Below are 21,216 nucleotides of genomic sequence, written 5' to 3'. Positions count from 1 at the left end.
TTCAAAGCCTAATATCAGTAGCAGACAATGCATCCTCCATTTATATATGTAATTGATCCAAGAATATATATAAAATAATTTAAAAATATATCATTTTTGTTTCAGCAAAATATATCATCTAAAATAACATTTCAAATAGATTATATACCTATTTTAAGAATTGATCTGAAAAAAATATAAATAATTATAAAAAAATCATCTAAAACTAAAATAATGTTAATTTAAAATTTTAAAAAACAAGATGATGAAAATTAAAATAAAAAGAAAGGAAAGAAAACCAAGTCCAGGGTTAACCCATTTGGGGTTCCTTTTCAATGTAAGGTAGTGAATAAAACATTAATTTTAATTTAATTAGGAAAAAATATGAAAATATGGTTGTTAGAATTGAATTAGATTGGTGTGGATTGAAATATTAGTCTAGAGAAATACTTTATACCGTTTGACCTATGAATCGGTGTAGATTAGTTAAATTAATTTTTATTTTTTATTTTTATGAATATTTTAATGATATATTTAACCAAATTCATTATACCGACAAATTAATAGTCTATTCGATTTAACTACCAATATGATTATAATTATTAAAAAAATCAAGGAAAGCTAAATAAATTTGTGGGATATAAATGCAAAGTAAATAATTAAATAGAATGTAATGAGGATTGATAGGTGAAGTGAAAATAGATCCCCACATGAAATTACTAATTTCCAATTATTTTTGTCTCTAACTTTTTTTTATTTAATGCCTTAACTTCACACCCACAATTCAAACATTCCAAGTGGGTTTTCTTTAATAATGATTAAAATTATATAAATTATAAAAACAATAAGCTAATACATCCCGTTATTTCCTTTTAAGGATGGAGGCAGGGGAACCAAGGGAGCTGGTAGGGCTAGTTAAAGTTTCTGTTACACTCTTTTATAATTTATAAAATTTTAAATTATGAATGGTAAAATTATACTTTGGTCTCTAAAAATAATAAAAGAAAATTAATTTAACCTTTTAAAAATTATAAAAAAACTATTAAAATAATAAAATTATTTTTACTATTATAAAAACATACCATTTAATTTTGCCAAGAAAAAACTTTTTGGTTTTGCCTTTGGATGGAGTGACGGTTAACATAGTTGTTTCCCAAGCTTAATATCTAGGCAATTTCGTGAGGAACATGAATAATAAGGAAAGTAATGAGAAACTAAGAAAATGAAGAAAAAGAGACTAAATGGTTGGGCTGCTGCTTGCTGGGATGAGAAAATTGCAAAGTTAGATTATAAACAAGAAACAAATCCATAAACGATGGCTAAAGCTCACTTCTTTGGACTTTTTAGATTGCCTTTGGTTGGGTTGAGCATTGAGAGGCTACGTTAATCTTTTGGGGCCCAATTTTACTTTTATTGGACTTTAGCAATTTCTGTAAAAACCATCTTGTGTCTTGTTAAGAATGTGATTGTCACGGTGCTTGCTTATAAGGGCATGTGATCAAAGTGTCCATAACAGTTTAAGGTAATCATTTGAGTGAATTGGGCTTACTTAACTCACTAAGATTAGCTCAATACTTAAAAAAGTCCAATAAGTTCATCTACTTGAAGCTTAGTGGTCCATTATTTTAGCCAAAAGAGTTCAAAGGAACTAGGTTCACGAGGAATGTAGACAACTTTCTGTGGGGAACGACTTTCGAGCTATTGGGATCAAAGATGATACTGCTAAGATAAATACTACATCTATGTATTTTACTGATATCATTTTTTGTGGTGGCATTGTAAGTGTATAGATGAGAAACGTGGTGTCATCACTATTAAACTTTTGTAGAGTTTCAAATATAATTCAACTAGCATTTTTACCCATAACATGCCAAAGATAAGGTTCGTGCCAAGCTGCAACAACTTATGCAACAAGGCACATTTTGGTTTTGCATTATACGAAAGTTCAGAGAGTTGATACTCCAATTTTTTGACTTGGATGAGAAAGAGACATTCTTTTTCTTCATGGATGGACTTAAGCCTTAGACCAAGCTAAAGTTGCAAATAAGAGGTGTTCAGGATCTTACCTAAGTTATGACTATAGCTGAGTCCTTGATCGAGCTTAACATGAAAAAATCAAACAAGTTTGAGTCTTCCAAGACTAAGGACAAGGGCAATGGTGGAGGAAATTAAGAAGGATAATCCAAAAATGGTAATGGGAAGTCACCAACAAGGAAGTGGAAAAGAAAAAAAAGAAAGGGATCCAGTGAAATGCTTCTTGTGATGGTAGCTAAGCTTACTACCATCAATAAGGAGGATGCAATAACGCCTCCTAAAAAATTTCAGTGTCGGAACTCATGTTGTTCTAAAATTTAATTAAATTTTGAGAATGAGCTTCATATTAATTGAGTAAATGTGTTAGATTAATTTGGATGCTGAGAAATATAGTTAAGTGTGGGAAATTACGAGATGTCAATCCAGAATATAGACTAATTTGTTTCCTGGGAAGGAAGCCACCGAAAATTGGAACGAAATTAAAAGAAAACAAAGAGTTTTCTCGATTGCAACCTAATGAAGAAGTGAAGACAATATTTTTTGAATATCACGAAAATTCTAGCATAAAACTAGTCGGTTGTACGACTAAATTGTAGTAAGAGTATACCCAATTATTGGCAACTTCGATTGATAAAATATGAAGTATTTGTAAGTGCTATGATCGGTTCATGAAGGAGGTGAGTAAAGCTGGCTTATTCTTTTTATTTGAGTATTAAATTGAGTTCAATAATATGATTTAAGTGTGATTTTATAGTAATTATGGCTATGGTTTTGGTGTTGATCATATGTGTTTTGAAGTTAAAGAATTTGAAAGAGGTAAAGAGTAATAGTGGAGTTAAGGTGGTGAAGGATTGATAGCTTGGTGTTGGAATTTGGAATTTTGATAGCTAATTAAGGTAAGTGTTCTTTAAATTTTTAACACGTAGATATGTTTGCTTCACCAAAGCACGAAACTATGACTATTTATGATACTGAATTGTAATTTAAAATTTTGATTAATTATGTTTGCTAATTTTGATATTTGACACTATTAATATGTTAAAATGGTTTTTTTTATGAAAATTTTTATTAAAGATGGCCAACACATGACTTATAATTAATTAGATAAATTTTATTATTTGTGTTGTTGAGAATCTACGATTCTTCTTCTAGTGAACGATGTTTGATTAAAATTAAAATTTATAATTTTTATGTGAGGATCTGATTATAATATATTCAATGTTATAAAATATATAATATATGTGAATAAAAGCTACATTCCATTTATAATGTTCAAAGCCCTAGTAAACATAGGTTAGAATAGTCAGATATAGGAAGCATGCCATTAAGGTATAGTAGTACTTCTCATTTCTGTTATTTGATGTGCTTGACTAGATTCACTTGTGTTACGTACAGGTTTCTCTAGAGTTCTAGCACTATATGAGCATATATGTGGAGTTTGGACTCCTCGAGTGCATTTGGTGTGTTTGGTTGGGGCGCTATGTGCTATTCTGACATTTGAAGTTCTGTGATCTGCATATTCATGTCTATTTATGCCTAACATTTACCACTCAGTTAAATTTTGATATGAAAAGCATGATTTAATAAAAGATTCTAGATTTCGGTATGAAATACTTTGTTGTTACTATTGAATTCGCTAAGCATGTCTCATGGATTGTGCTATAATATGATATGAAATATACGCGATTATGCTAATATGTTGATAATATGATAAATGAATTCATGATGTGACAATAAGTTAAATTGACATGTTATAAAGTTAAGTATGTTTAGGATGAAATTTGTTTGATAGGTAAAATGATTCTATGTTGATATGAATTTGTGAGACATTGTAATTGGTATATATGTGTAAATCGAACTCATCACAATTATATGGTAGCATGATGATTATAACTTCTTGTTCTAGATATGTATAAACCTAAATGCTTCTGAATACTTAATAGATTATGTGTTTAGAATTCTTGAGCACCATTGAGCTTAATGAAAGCTCAACGTGCGATTTTCATATTTTTTGCATGTAGGTTGTTAATATGAGGTTTGTGTAGCGGTTAGAGAAGTTGCATCATCCATAAGAGTCAAAATCTTTCTAAGTTTAAGTTTGAGAGATGGTATTTACTATACTTTTAGACTTGTGACCTTTATATGTATATGATCTTTGAACCTTTAAGTTTGTGTAAATGACCTTATGGTTCTTTGTAAATGACCTTTTGTGGATGTGTATAAGTTTATGCATAGCCTTCTTTAGGTTATAAAAGCTTTAATGATGTGTAAATAAGGCCATTTAGGCCAAATGATTTATGCTCAAGTTTTTTATGCTTTATGCAACTTGGTTATCTTTCTTACCTTGTTGAGATGGCTTGGTTTTGGTAAGATTTTATGGCTTGTAGGCTAGTCATCTAGACATCCATCCAGTGTCTTACGAATAGCTTGTTGGTAATTGGGAATTTGATGATTTGTTTAGGAACCTAAGAATAAGCTTAGGCGATCATTCTATTAAATCTTTAATATGTCTTTTGTAGAACTAGTTGTTGAACTTATTTAGGTAGGATTTAACTTATGAATAGGCCAATTAGACCATTAGGGTTATTGCCCAAAGATTTGACATTTTGTGCATTACGGCACTATTGTATCGATACTTGAGGAGAATGTATTGGTACCAAAAGTTAGTAGCCAAAAAACTTGAAATAAGGGAGCCAAGTATCGATACGTGAACCTTAAGTATCGGTACTTATCGGCTATGTATCGATGTCCAAGGGAAGGGTATTGATACCACAAAACATCAAAGTTAAAAAGGAATAGTGCCATGTAAGGGTATTGATACCCTTTCCACCTATTAGAGCAATTGGTCTCAGAAATGTTCGTTAAGGGCTCAAAATGACCCTTAAACTTCAAGTAGTTGTAATATGCTTTTTGTTAGGTTTTTTTTACTCGATTTGTTTTGTTTAAGGCTCTGATAGTCTGACACTCCAATTGTTGCTTGGGTGTAGAATGCACCATCCTCCATCCAATCAAGTCTTTGGATTGGGTAGGGGTGTTATATATGCAAAGCTAGAGAGTGAGGCTTTGAAGTTTTGCTCAATGATACTCAATTCTACTAAGGCAATGAGAGGTTAAAAATAGAAACGATTGATGTTTGTAGACATCAACATCTTAAGTAGAAGGAAAAGTGCTCTGATTGATACATGACATCAACATCAACACTTATAGGGATTCTAAAAAGCACCCTATCATCCTTTTCTCAAATAAGTTATTCAATTTATTCAGATCCAACCCCTCAGAGTTGGCAATTTTAGATCGCATGCCCTTAGGTTACTGTTCATATTTACTACACTGTGAGTCATCCCATAATCAAAATCTCATGGTAACAATAAATTGATCCATACATTGACATCCTCTCTCATCCTTATACACCATTGAAACACCCCTAATCCATCTCCGTCACTGAATTGGGGTCATGGAGTATTACAATTACATTTCAAATATTTAACACTAAATAAAAAAATATTCAATATAATGATACTAATTCAAATCACATACCAATCGTAACTAAATGTTCGTATATAAACCTTAAACGAGTTTACAAGGCCCTAAAAATAAATTAAAAACATTTTGGGGTCAATTTGAAACAAGACAAAAAAAGCTGAAAAAAGTGAAAAAATTTGGAAATAGGGGACACACGGCCGTGTGTCGCAACCTAGACCGTGTAGACCTTCGAAGTCCAAACATATGGTTGTGTCCTAGACTGTGTGTCCGCCTGTGTGGGAACTAATGTTGGGTCATACGGTCGTGCCTCTGACCGTTTAACTCATTGTTTTAAGACACAAGATCGTGTGCCAGGCCATGTGAATCCTACTCCTAGAGGTAATAAGACACAAGATTGTGTGTATAGACTGTGTGGGTCACACGGCCGTGTGGTGGCCCGTGTCCCATGCCGTGTGAACCTATATGTACCTAAAAACTCAAGTTTACCAAATTGTGATTACTTGGACACTAAGCAATCAATTCATCAACCATTTAACCTATTCAAAACACCATTAAACATGCTCAAAACATGCCAAAACAACCATATTAAATGCCTAACCAATGTGCCCTCATTGAAACCACAATTGAATCATCAAACACAAAACAACAATTCAATCATTCATCACCTAACCAATATGCCATTCTAGGCACCTCAAACAAATTTCAATCATTTCATAACCAAGTTAAAAGCATATGACATAGTTCACTAATTAATAGTCAATAAGTCATGCCATACATTTCTCAAATAACCAATTTCTTTGAAACTTATAACATTCACATATACACGAGCAGTTTTAAGCATTACAAAACATTTTTTTTCCATAAACACATATCCACCATATCTATATATGTATATATGTATACCTTACTTGTAATCATATGTTTAAAAGACTTAACTTCTAAGACATATTACACCCATTCATAACTATACATTAAAAGTTTAAGACCCCAAAATATCATCCTAGGTACATGCCAAAACACAAAAAGAAATACATCACCAACATTGAGTACGAGATTTTTCGTGGATGCTAGTTGTAGAACAACGGTAAATATCTAACCTGCAGTCAAGTGAAAATTCAAACAGTAAGCAACCCATGTTCTCAAAGGATCCCACTTACAACTATTAACCAAAAATTTACATTTCATAACATATAAGTCATCTCTATGAAGTTTACCATAATTCTCATTGAATCATATCCATAACATCATTTATATACAAATATCCTCTCATTAATTATTATGCCTTACTGAAATGTATCATCCAATAAATGGCACTCGGTGCCTAACGGTTAGACCGTAAATAAGGTTTTGTCCCCAACGCTAGTCATTTAACTCGACAAGATCATTTGTGTGCCCAACACTAGTCGAACAAGTTAACAATGTTTTGCGCCCAGTGCTAGTCAGATAACCGACGATGGTTGTGCCCAGCACTAGTCAGATAAATTGACGAAAGTTGCGCCCAGTGCTAATCGGATAACAGACGATGATTGTACCCAACGCTGGTTAGATAAACTGACAGAAGTTGCGCCCAGCGCTAGTCGGACAACCGACGATGGTTGTGCCCAACACTAGTTGAACGAATCGACAACAATTATACCATTGCAAATCCATAATATCATATACACAATTCAATATCAAATTTAATATTCCATATCACATTCACCTCAATTAACTACTAAACATTCATTGATTAGTTCCATAATATTACTTTTCATAACTCAATATCACATTTTATATAACATTTTATATAGATATACATATACATCCATAAACCTCTATTCAATTGAATTAACAAATACATTAATGATATAATAAGACATCAAATAGTGTCTAGATTAATTAAAACAATTTATAAGTTCGAGTTCAGGGAATGCAAACTTACTTAAAACCGAAGAAGATTATTCCGCAACCTTCTCTCTTTTCCCGATTTACAGTCGATTTACTCGTTTCTTGATCTAAACATAATAAATTAATTTATTAACTAATTCAAACACCCTATCAAGCTCAAATTCAAACCATCCTACCATTTAATTACATTTTTACTTATCTGCAGTCTATATTTACCCTCAGTACAATTAAATCCTCAATTCTAAATCATATTATTTAATTAAAATCAAGAAAATCCCATTTCAACTAATTTTTCCACAAGGTCCAAAATAATTCATACTTTCAATTAATTCACAATTTAATCCTTAAATTTATCATTTCTATATTTAAGTCCCTAAACTTTAAAATCATCAAGAATCATATACAAAAAATGTCTATTTAATTACCAAACTTAATATCCAACAAAATAACACCAAGAACTTAATTTCCCTACAATGGCAATCTCCACAAACTTCACTAAATCTAAAAATTCCAACTTGGGTAAGTTAGTTCATGACCTTAAGGTTCCAAAACTATAAAATTGAAGTAAAAAGAATCAAAACTTACCAACCAAATTAAGCTTGAACAACAATGGCCGAAAATGCTATTTCTTCCTACTCCTAATCGGCATGCAAAGAAGAATGAAAAATAAAGTTTTCTTCTTAACCCACTAACCTATTTGTTTCTTTTATTATAATCATTTTCCTTTCATTTTCTATTTAGTTTATTCTAACATAATTTACTAAATGTTACTATATAATTAATATATATATAATATATAATATCCTCGTAAACATCCACTATCAAAATCTATAAAAACAATGGTTTATTTATTTAATAAGTCCTTCAATCTAATCTCACCTTGAAATTTAATATTGATTCCTACTTTTATCATTCACTTAATTTAGTCCTTATACTTAATTTAAACACTATTAATTAGAATTATCTATCATTTAATTTGCTTCTAAGGTAACTCTAAAAATATAATAATAAAATATTTATAATCTCGATTCGCTAAAACGGAGTTACGAAAGTATATTTCTTGACACCCTATTTTCGAGTTATTACAGCCATCTTAATCCACTGATTAGAACCTTTAAAGCATCATGAATATCCTTCCACGTGAAACTCGGATTAGTTCCCAACTGAGATTATAAAAATTTCTCTTGTGGAAAATATTTAACTTTAGCACCCCGTAAAGAAGAGTATTTGGAGCCATCAATAGCCTCCACTCCTGCTTTGATAACATTGATAAATTCAAACATTGTAATTTATTGGAACCCTATGCCTCCATTTTTTTTTTATTGCACGTCATGTCCCACAAAAGGCGCCATTGGATACTTTTCATACCATCTCCCTTTGAACCCCGCCAAAATGGATTCATAGTTCATTGTAGCTCCTGACATTTTTAAACAGGTAGCATAAACACACTCAGGGGTGGAGCTAAGGGTACCTCGCCCCTAAAATGGAAAATTTTAGTTTTAATTTTTTATAGTTTTAAAAAGTTTAAATTAGTATATAGCAAAATTATACTTTGTCTCCCTAAGAATGAGAAAAAAATGATTTAATCTTTTAAAAATTAAATATATAAGCTATTAAAATGGTGAAATTTCACTTTACTATTATAAAAATATACAACTTTATTCCGCCCCTCAAAATATTTTCCAGCTCTACCCATGAACTCCCTTATACAAATAAGATGGGATGGATTGCACCATAGACTTCAAAAGAATCTCCTTACCTACTCTCGATGAAAGCTTGTTATTCCGTCTTTGAATCCGTTGACACAATCTGTCACATAAGAGATCGCTTTTTTACTCTTACTCACTATAAATCAAAATCTCAAATATGTACTATGATCATGAGAAGCATGTACTCCCAACACCTCTGACATTTGGATTAAAGAAAACATTGAACTTGCTAAAATTCACTGCTTAGTCTGACGCCTTCTCATAGATACTCTTAATTGTTGTGAACTCTATATCCGTGGCTTTGAAGAAACATAACAAATCATTTGCAAATAAAAGATATGACGCCGTAAGACTCCTGTGGCACAGCTTCACCTTGTTATCATACTCCTACTCTTTGCATCTTCAAATAAGTACGAAATTTCTTCTGCGCATAAAGTAATTCAAATATGGGGACTACTGGTCCCCTAGTCTAAGGCCCCTTTAAGGATCTACAGGGCCTACCTCTGCACCATTTACTAACATCAAATACTACATTGTAGTAACATAAATTTCTTAGGGTATTTATGATGCTCCTAAAGGTTCTAATCACTGGTAACTAAGTTGTGGTATATTAATAAAAATTTTAAGTATAGAAGGTAACTATGTTGTTTAATAAAAGTAAATTTTGTTTTTTTCTAAATTATTTGTCTTAAATTTTATATTTAATTTTATTTCTTATAGTTTCTTTAGATATTTCTTTTTTAAATAGATAATTTATTTCAAATATATAATTTTAAAAAAAATGAAATCAACTTGATATTTTTAATATTAATTGATAAGTAGCTATCTAGTTACTTGTAACACCCCTAACCCTTATCTGTCGCTAGAATAGGATTATGAGGTATTACTGGATATAACACAGTCATGAAATTCATCTCATACTCAATTATCCTAAATAAACTCTAGAATTAAATAACAATTATTCTATAAAACTTAAAAGTCAATTATCGCAAATGAAACGCTTAACTAATAAAAACATTCGAGTTCTATTACTTATAATACACAAATGAACCATGCTTCGTCAATTCAATCACATCAATATTTTTGGTCTACTCTAAATATTTGAATTAAATTGTTGTACCACAAAATCAATTTTTACACATATTTCATATTTACAAGATTTAAACCGTATAACTATTAAAAATATGATATTCGAATTACCTAAATTACAACTAGGTATGTATTACACCATGTACCAAATGCATACATTTCCACAATAATTGCATATAATCATTTTATAAATAAGCCACAACTAATCTTACCAATTCATATCATTAACTAAATATCTAACATCTCTTTTAGCAACTTCAACACAAGTGCCTATTATACCACTTAAAATTTATGTACATATATAGCATTTGTAACTTACAATATGGTCGAGTATACTTTTAATACTATTTATGCATATAGCCTCATGTGTACAAACACCATTTCAATTTGAACCAATTTCGATCAACTCAAGAGCTATATAAAATCGGTCCCATATAACTAAACATTCATGCATAGTATATGTATATGCTTGTCATTACAAACTGAATCAAGATAGCCAAACTACAATTAATTATATCATAAGCATAAGAATACATATTTAATTCATCACTAGCCGAATACATAATCACATCATTTACCGCTTTCACACCAATTCATTTTACAATTTATACAATCCAATAATAAGTCAAAAATAAACCACAATCAAAATTCGTCCATCAATCATATCTCAAGTTTACTAAAATGATCTAATCATAATCCACATTTATATCAATAATTCCAACCGAAATCAAATACCAAACATAACACAAATATATATCATACTTCTCAAAATGAGCTTATACTATAACCGCATATTCATAACCATTAACAACATGATCTAGCCATTTTCGCATGGCTATATATATATATGCACAATTCAAGACCAACCATGTCAAGCTAGACTATACATGCCATAAGTCATAAATACAAGTTTTCTTTCAAGGTACCAAAATAGATATCGATAGTGTGATGACGTTCCTCGACGATTCCGAGCTCGGGCTAGCTTTCAAAACCTATAAAACAACAGATAAACACACACAAAGTAAGCTTGGGAAGCTTAGTAAGCCATAAGCAAATAAAGTATAATATGAACATTAACTACATTTTTCTATTTGGCTGAATATGAATAGTTACATGTCCATACAACTTACCTTTTTATAACATGCATATTTTATATCTTCATCTCAAATAACTATACTTACCTTACTTTCATAATCATCTAACTTCGTACGTACCTGAACCATTTAGCTCATTTCCACATTCGATCTAAACCTGATATTGCTTGTTGAACCCTTTGGAATTAAATAGGATACTCGAATAACTCGAAAAGCTCATACAATGCCAATTTCCCAGACGTGGTCTTACATGAAATCAAATATCGATGCCACTGTTCCTGACAGGGTCTTACACGAACTCGTATACGATGTCGATGTCCCAGACATGGTCTTACACGTAAATCACAAATCGATGCAAACGTCCCAGACGTGGTCTTACACTTAATCACATATCGGAATCCTATGACATGAAATAAGTATCCTATCTATTCCTAAGGTTCGTACAGGACTTTCGGACGTCGTAATTCGATCTATTCAAACTCATAAATCATACTCTCATGCTTAATTCAATTCAGCATATACACTTATATTGGTAATAATTCAATTCGGCACTTATAAAATATATACATTCAATTTAACGAAATTTAATTACTTATGTACTTACCTCGGACGAAGACAAGCGGATGGAATCGACTACTCGACCACTTTCGACTTTCCCGATCTAATTCCGTTTTCTTTTGTTCTTGATCTATATAAATTCAAATTTGACTATTTAATAACACATTTCATTCAAAATTATTCCAAAAACACATAAATTAGAAAATTGCATTTTAGCCCCTAACATTTCACTTTTTCACAATTTAGTCCCTATTTCACAAAACACAAAATACACATAATTTAACAACATCCTAGCTTGGCCGAATCTTCCTATAGCTCATATAAGCCCACATATTTCATTTATTTCACATTTTAGCCCCTCAATTTTTTTCATTTTCATAAATAAATCCCTTATTTGGATTTTTATCAAAAATTACTTAACAAAATTTAATAATCTATCAACAAATATTTATTTTTCATCATCAAACAACAAAAACAATAATTTCTCATCAATGACAATTCACAAAATACACAACCATTTCAAAAATTACGACATGAGCTAGCTAGAATACGAAGCAACAATCTCAAAAACATAAAAATTATCAAATTTTAGCTTCCAAAGTGCCGAATGCTTAAAACACAAAATGTATTCTTTGTTCTTCAAGTTTCGGCAAAAACAAAGCCAAATGCATGGCATTTTGTATTTTATTTTATTTAATATTATGTTATTTGCCTTTTACCATTTTAACCTTAATGATATATTAATTTAAAACACTTGCATCATGGACATAAATGTCCACTGACCTTATAATGGCTTATTAACCTTTTAAGAACTTCATATATATCAAATCATAACAAATTAACATATTAACAATGAGAATGCCACTTTTACTTTTTATGTGATTTAGCCCTTTTTCACAAATTGAATACACAAACAGATAAATTAAATCACAGAAATTTCACACATGTCAAATCACATACTATGAGCACGGAAAATAATATTAAAATATTTTTTGACTCAGATTTGTGGTCCCGAAACCACTGTCTGAATAGGGTCTAAACCGTATTTTTTGAAAATTTTGTATTAAATAAAAGAATTAATATGATTATTAAATACATTCAAGAACTTAATATTTTACCAACAAGTGTTGGGTGCAATGGTAAGACACATTGTATTCTTAAAGAGAGACATGGATTTAAATCTTGAAGATAACATTGTTGGGAGAAGCAGTCACAAATCCCGAATATGGACCGTAAAACGGACATAATGACTACCAATAAAATTAACATTCAATTTTTATTGAAATGATTCTTTTAAATAATCAAAGATAATCAATACAATTTAATTAGGCAAAAATTTTAATTAAATTAGATCAAATAAATTAAGTAGGAATTTAAAACCACTTAATTAACTCTTCAATAAAATATCAAAGTTGATAATTGAAAACCTATCTATGTTTGACTTTTAGATCACATTAATTTAACAAACAATCAAAAAAAAAAAAAAGAGGATGCGGAGATTAATTAAAAAATAAGAAAAACTAAAATTAGAATCAACGCAAACTGAATAATTGAAAGAATGTAGGGACTACTGATGGGTGAAGTTCAAATCCCCACATTACAAACTGCAATTGACCTACAATGAATAATATAACAAATATATTTATTACAAAAAATAAAAAAAATCGAGGTATTGATTATAATGGTAAAATTAATTACTTAACATGTATAGTATTTTGGATCTAAGTTTTATTATGGTTAAATTTTTATTTTTTTATTATATAAAAGAAGATAAAAACACCTTGAGAAAAATATAACTTAAATTATATATTAAAGAGTATTTTAATAATTTTATAATTAAGTTATTATTCGATTAACCTCTAACACGAATTTAATAAAACATTTTAAATAAGTATAGGTTAATAATTTTATGTGGCATTATATATGATGATAAGTGCGCACTTTCATAGTTTCACATACCATCTATTATAATATTTATACAATTCTTGGATCACACATCTTAATCAAGACATAATACTTTATTTCATTTAGAAAAAATATATAATTATTTTCTTTATATTTAAGAAAATGGCTTAATAAATAATTTGGTATCAGAGTTTACCATTTTCCTAATGTGGTACCTTTGTTATTTTTTGCTTCAATTTGGTACTTGTATTTAACAAAAGTTATATATTTTAGTACTCAAATGTAATGATTTGTCGTAATTTGATTCACCAAATTAGGCACTCTATTACACATGATGAACTTATTCTCGAGCAATTTGAATGTTTTTTATTATGTTTTTAGTTAGTTTTTGCTTTTTTTCTTTAATAAGTGAATTACTGTGTTTTACGCTATTTTTTAGACTCGAATTGGCCAAATGCACCATAGGGAACTTAATAGTTGATTGAGTGTTGTAGGGAGTCAATGATGGCCCGAACGTGAGCAAAAACATTACCTAAAAGAGGGGTATCGCAATATCAAAGCTGAAAGTCGTGATACCCTTAACAATGCTGAAACGAAGAAAATTGTGGCAAACTCCAATGATATCGCGATACCGAGACCTTCAAGGTTCCTAATTTCAATATTGAATTGCGATATTGAAGATTGGGTATCATGATATCGAAGTTTGGGTATCGCGATATTAATACCTAACGAGAAGGAAAATGACTACAGGAGTAGTTTTTGTCCAACACCCACACCAATCAAAATTAAGCGCTTAGGGGAATTTGGGTCCAAAATTTTAGGTTGAAATCAAATATTAAAAGCCACATTTTGCCGAGAAGAGCTTTAGTTTTCAGTTTTCTTTTATCTCATTAGCTTAGGTTTAGGGTTTTTTTTCATCTTTTTAAGGTTTAGCTTACTTTTCTAATTTTTAGTTAATTTGATAGTTAGTTAGTTAGTTAGTTAGTTAGTTAGTTTTATTGTAGCTAGGTGTTATTTACATTTAAGAACTTGAACTTTACATTGTATTGTCATTTTCATCCCAAGCTTTTAATATAGCTTAGTTCCATTTTTACTTTCTTAGATAAAAATCTGATTTTTAATGTACTTGTGCATCATCTTTGCTGCCATTGTTATCTCCTTCAAGCTTCTTTCAAGAAAACCCTGATCTTTCTTAACCCTATCTCTTGCACTTAAATTAATGTATGCTTTGGGTGTTTATTTGATTGCTGTTTGTTTAGAAATGATAATGTATAGCTAAACATATGGTGGTTAATTGATGCAATTGTTACTTAATCTGATTTTTAATGTACTTGTGCATCATCTTTACTGCCATTGTTATCTCATTCAAGCTTCTTTCAAGAAAACCCTAATATTTCTTAACCCTACCTCTTACACTTAAATTAATGTATGCAAGTGTTGCTTAATTAGTCTTTAGTACATGGGCTAAATTGCAAAACTAGACTAAATCGAATAAGCTTAAAAACTTAGGATTGATGCATTTAAGGGAAAATCGAGATAAGTGAGACCGAGAGGAGATCTTATTAGGTACCAATTTGGTAAGTCCTAGGTTAGTTGGTGAGGTCAAGAGATAAATCGGACTAATTTGTCTAAATTGGTAAAGTTGAGGCCGAGAGGTAAAATTGAGCCAATTTAGGAGTAATAGCAATTTAGATCCCTAATTCGAAAGTCAATCGACCACATGGAAGTCAACCAACCACTCTTTGTTATCTTATTTACTCATATTTGATAGTTGCATAGTTTATTTTCTTTACAATTTAGTCCTTTTCTATTTTAGGTAATTAATTAGTTTTAATCAACTTCATTTACGGATTGTCGTACCATAGCATCTAGCGAGTAATTGTTTAGACTCTTTAATTGCATGTTTATAGTTAGAATTCACTTAATCACCAACTCTTGTGGGTTCAATCCTCGAAGTACTCCAGTATCCCGTTGTACAAATATATTACAACTGACTTGTCACAATTGCAGACACCACACTTAGTATTCGATTGATAGTTGTTTTAGTGTTGATTTCTCACCTCGTTCGCGAGGACAGGGAGAGGCGGTCAGGTAACAGTGCTAACTTTTTGGTATTTAATTCAAGTTTTAGAGTTGATTTGATGAGAATTTATAATTAGCTAATAATATTAGCAATTAACTTTCATCAAATCAAACCTAAAACCTGAATTAAATCACTCCCGCGAGACTGTATTTGATAAATTAAATGTAAAATTAGACAAATTCACAATTAAAACTAAATTTATTCTATTAAAGAAATCATGAAAAATTCAAACATAATAGTATTAGCAATTAACTTTCATCAAATCAACCCTAAAACTCAAATTAAACATACAAAAGTTAACACTGTTATCTTTGTGTACCAAAATATATAACTTCTCCTAAATACATGTGCCAGATTGGATAAAAATAACACATGTACCATATTAGAAAAAAATGTCAAACTCGGATACTAAATGATATATTAAACTCTAAAAAATTGATTTTAGTGTTTTTTAAATTCACTTATAATTGAAATTTTATTTAAACTTTTTTACTAAAACAAAACATTTATTTTCTACTCTAATTATTATTATCAATATATTCTTTTTCACTTATTATTTTTAAAATATATTAAAGTTCAATTATTATTTTTTTAAATTATTTATATTATTTATAATTACTTTATTTTTTAAAAAATAATATAAAGTAATTTAATATATTTTAATTATTAAATAAATAAATCTTGTATAAGGAAAAAACTAGTTTATTTTATATGAATAATATTTTCTCTAACTTTTCCCCGATGGTCTAATGTCAAACCCGCAATGAATTTTGAAACATTCCAAGTGGATTTATTCTATAAGGTAATATGATTTGAAAATATATCAATTTGGGTAATTTATTAATATTTTTTTTTGTTTTTTGGTTATAAGCAATTCAACAATAACATGTGATACATGCAACAATAAACCACCCTCGTGATAATAATAGAAAGCAGGATTTGGATTTTCTTTATTATTTTTTTAATAACAAATACATCAAAAATATGTACCAAAAAATAAATATATACATAAAAAATTAAGATATATTGCAAAAATCCTTGTAGTCGATGGACAGAGGTGGATACAAGGGGGCAGGCAGGGCCTTGGCCCCCTCTAAAATGGAAAATTTTTATTTAGGCCTTTAAATTTTTTTTTTAAAAAAATTTAAATTAGTAAAGGTAAAATTGTACTTTGGCCCCCTAAAATTATAAAAATTTGATTTAATCCTTTAAAAATTATAAAGATATAGATTATAAAAAGTTAAAATTTCATTAGGCCCCTAAAAATTTGTTCTGGCTTCGCCCCCATAAATCCGTCACCATTTTATAAAAAACAAATTTTTTTTAATCAGGTTTGAATGTAGGCAATGAATTTTTCAACTAAAATTTTTCGGTTGTGGGGGGGGGGGGTGGAGTTCATGAATGATGAGAGGAAAATTTTTTTTGGCCAGAATTAAATTATATATTTTTATAATAGTAAAAATATAATTTTATCATTTATTATTCTATATTTTTATAAATTTTAACAAATTAAATCAAACTGTTATACTTTCTTGAGGAGTTAAAATGTAATTTTATCATTATTAATTTAAAATTTTATAAATATAAAGGATTTAAATGAAAATTTTTCTATTTTAGGAGGACCGGGCCTCTGCTAGTCCCCTGGATCCGCCTTTGGTCGAGTTTAAGTAAAATCCATTTGTTTTCTTTTTTTTTGATATATTATAAATTACTTATAAAATTTTATAATTATTTTTATGGAAAATATTTGTTATATTGTCAGTAGAGTTTTTAAACTTTACAAGCAGAATTATTGGTTAACAAGTGTTCTATAGAAGTATATTATTTTTTAAGATTGTTTGTGAAATTAAAAAGTACATTGATAGTGTACCAAATACTCACCATTATTTTTATATATTTAATTATAATCTCTTAAATTTATAACAATTTATGAATATATATTATTTTTTAAATATTTGTTTATATATTTAGCTATTTTTTAAAATTTATAAGACTCTATAAATATATATTTGGTTTAATTTTGTAAAAAATAATATATATTATAAATCAAAGTCTCAAATTTCGAGACCGATGAAGCCGGCTCGAGAAAGCTATTTCATGGATGAGAGCGAGAGCAAAAACTCTTAAATACTATTGAACTCAGAACAAGATTAAGACGGGAAGTATAAAAATTGGGACGAGGACGAGGACGAGGATGAGGTGACCCTGTGACTAACCTCTAATCACAAGTGTTGGATTGTATTGAGAAATAATGGATATTATTAAGATTTTCCCATGAAACACTGCAATAGAGTAGAATTTTTTTATATTTAGGTGATTGGTAATTTATTGGATCAAATTTTTAGGTTGTGCTGTTATTGTGAATTATATCTAATTCATTAGTGGATATCATATCACTTTAGGAAACATGTTTGAAGAATCGAATTGAATCACATTTATCTGATTTCTTGGATCGAAAAAATTGGATCGAATTGAAACTTTGAAGACTTAGTTGCCAATAGTCCTTATTTACCTTGTTTATTATTATTCTTTTGTATTCAACTAGTTTAGCAGCTCTTTAATAGGGATTGGTATAGTTCTTCATTATGTTAGTCTCGAAAAACTCTATATAATTAAGAGACTTGTATATGTTATTGTATAGAAAATTAAAAACACTTAATTTGTTTAAATGAGGAACATTATTTGTAAGAGTACATTTGATTGTAAAATTTGTGTGTTGTGATTTTATAAGTTAAGTTCATAAGAGTAAATTTATTGATGAGAGTACCAGTATTCAAGAGTACAAAAGTGAGGGAACCATCACTAGTGATGGATCTTGGGACTAAGTTTTGGTGGGAGGGGGGCTAGTAAAATTATTAAAAACTTTAGGAGTTTAATGATAATTCTTTTTTAAAAATGGGGGTCTAATCAAATTTTTTGTGGAATTAATGAGAACTTTTAAAAATTTTAAGAGAACTCAATTAAAATTTTTTAAAAAATAAAATAAAATAAAAGGTATAATGAGAATTTTTAAAATTTTGAGGGGTCTTTCTAAAATTTTCGAAGGAAAAAAAATCAAAATTTTCCAAAATTTGGGGCTTCATAAGGACCCGCCCTTAATTGCCACTGAGATGTGATAAATTTAGGTTCATTTGTTAAAATTGTTGAAGATGGTTTATAATTTATCACTAAATTAAATTTCGCAAATGTAAAGAAATCGATCTATATAAACAATTTTTATATCCCCTGCCGTAATACTCGAAAATGAGTCATCTTCTTAATCACTTCTTACAGGTTGTTTGTTAGCAAATACCAAGTTAACAATATATAGAAATGCAAGACAAATTAGCAATACCCTAAGAAGATAAACAATGTATATATATATTAATCATCATAAATCTTTAGAAGGGAACAGGATTATTTAGGCTGGAATATCGTTGGTGCTAACATATAACACCTTGTCACTCTGATTGTGACCATGTCAACATATAGTTATATTTTGGTTTTGATTAAACAAACACAATTACATCAAAGAGAAGATGGGTAACAGGTTTCATACGCCAATCTATACCTTCACATTTAAGTCCATGGAATGAATGAATCAGAATATAGAATTTGAATGAGTACTATATCACCCTTGAATTTATTGGTAGATACTAAAGCTTGACAACTGATGAAGCCTGTAATAAGTATATATCTCAAATAACATAATAAAATCAAGAGAATGTTGGTCTAAATTGAGTTTTTCGAGTCTTAAGTAGGATTAATCTGTGCAAAATCAAGTGATTTTTTGCCCTCGTGTGCATTTCCAAAAAAGTTCTTCATATAATCAATAAGCACAAACTCTCTATAAAGAGCAGTTCCATCTTTCTCCACTACTTGAGGCAAAGGTACAATCTTTGTTGTTTCTCTTGGCATTGTGAAAATTGGAATTGACACCCTTGAACTTGTGCTCGTAGTACGAACTCTATGCTCTGCACTTTTGTACTTTCCATTACTTAATATCTGCAAATGAAGTACAAAATTATAATGTTAATAATTATAGTTCGACCTTGCTTGAATTTTTACCTTTTTAATATTTGAGAATTACCTGTAACATATCACCGACATTAATGACCAAAGCATTGGGAGTAGGAGGGATCTCTATCCAATCTCCTTTCTTTCCATAATCTATATCTTGTTCCATTTTGACATATAAACCACCAATTCCATCTTGTAACAAGACTGTAAGAGTACCCATATCAGAGTGACGTCCTACTCCTACAGTAAGATCCGGATTAGGACATGCTGGATAGAAGTTCATACTAAGCATCTTCTTTCCAATAAGTACATCGATCATTGGATCATCTGGTTTAATCCCGAAATTTCCCAATAAAACTTGAAGCAATTTTTTCACCATGCCGATTGAACTCCTCAAGTACTCAAGTAACACACCCCTAGAAAGTAAAACAACATATAAAAGGGTCAAATAGATTTGGAAAAACATATAAACCAGCATTAATTTATGTATCTCACTTGATTTCTTGAGGCCAATGTTGAAGAGCTTCATCATCATTGGTATATTGCATGAGGATATAATCTTTCCATTCTAATGCTTTCTCTTTCTCTGGCATAAAGCTGGTCCCGTACTTTACTAGTGGACTTGGACTAACGTCTGAACGATAAACAGCCTTCCTTTGAGGGGGCAAGCTGAAGAAGTAATGTGCAGTGTCTTTAAGGGATTCTAGTAGATGAAGGGGGACACCATGGTTAACAACCTGGAAGAAACCAAGAGTCTCAGCAGCTTTAACAATTTGGTCGACCACTTCATCGTGGTCAGGGCCAAAACCATCCAGCTTCGACAAATCAATGGGTGGCAGGCCATGTTTTACGGTATTTTCCTTGTCTATTCGCTCTTTTGGTGGTTGCACGTAAGCCTCTGGCACCTTGGAAAGCCCTGAATCCACCAGTCCTTTCACTCCATTTCCTCGTCGAACAACAAACTCAAAAACAGAGTTGCCATCCTCGAAACTTGGAGCCATGATTTTGTGCGTGTGTGTGTGTTTTTTGTTCTGGATGTGGATTGTAGAAGGTGAAGAACAGGTTGATAATTTGATGAAAACCAAAGAGATCCGCCACATTATAAATAATACAGAAATGGATGAAGTTTCTTCATTAAATAATATTTAACAATAATGATATTGATCCAAAATTTTGAGCAAGACAGATGAAGCAGGGCGTTTAAGCAAATTAAAGACGGTAACCCAAAGCGATCTCAGCCTTAATTTGCTGGCGAGCAATTTTATAAGAAATATTCCGAGGCTCTCAAAAGTCTAACATCCACATGCACAAACATCATCTGTTGGGACGTTGGATCTAAGGAACCATGCCTTTGTTATTTTATTTTATTTTTATATTATAATTGTATTTGATTTTT

General features: G+C 30.1%; 1 protein-coding gene across 1 annotated transcript; it reads right to left on the bottom strand.

Moving 5' to 3' along the window:
• Positions 1–19,218: 19,218 nt before the first annotated feature.
• On the bottom strand, positions 19,219–21,019 carry LOC107919665 (scopoletin 8-hydroxylase). Its single transcript, XM_016849076.2, has 3 exons — positions 20,316–21,019; positions 19,891–20,236; positions 19,219–19,805 (listed from the first exon to the last, which is right to left on the bottom strand). The coding sequence occupies exons 1-3, from the start codon at positions 20,918–20,920 to the stop codon at positions 19,554–19,556; spliced, it is 1,203 nt and encodes a 400-aa protein (XP_016704565.2). The 5' UTR covers positions 20,921–21,019; the 3' UTR covers positions 19,219–19,553.
• Between the last annotated feature and the right edge of the window lie 197 nt (positions 21,020–21,216).

The sequence above is a fragment of the Gossypium hirsutum genome, chromosome D13 (assembly GCF_007990345.1).
Source record: "Gossypium hirsutum isolate 1008001.06 chromosome D13, Gossypium_hirsutum_v2.1, whole genome shotgun sequence".
Lineage (NCBI taxonomy): Eukaryota > Viridiplantae > Streptophyta > Magnoliopsida > Malvales > Malvaceae > Gossypium > Gossypium hirsutum.
The sequence above is the reverse complement of the archived record's forward strand: the minus strand, read 5'-3'. Positions and strand labels throughout refer to the sequence as shown.

Excerpts from the sequence above, each read along its gene's own strand:
- LOC107919665 (XM_016849076.2), bottom strand. The coding sequence starts at position 20,920 with ATGTGGCGGATCTCTTTGGTTTTCATCAAATTATCAACCTGTTCTTCA. Across the intron at positions 20,237-20,315 it reads CATTGGCCTCAAGAAATCAA|GGGTGTGTTACTTGAGTACT; the intron begins GTGAGATACATA and ends TTTACTTTCTAG. Across the intron at positions 19,806-19,890 it reads ATGTCGGTGATATGTTACAG|ATATTAAGTAATGGAAAGTA; the intron begins GTAATTCTCAAA and ends CTTCATTTGCAG.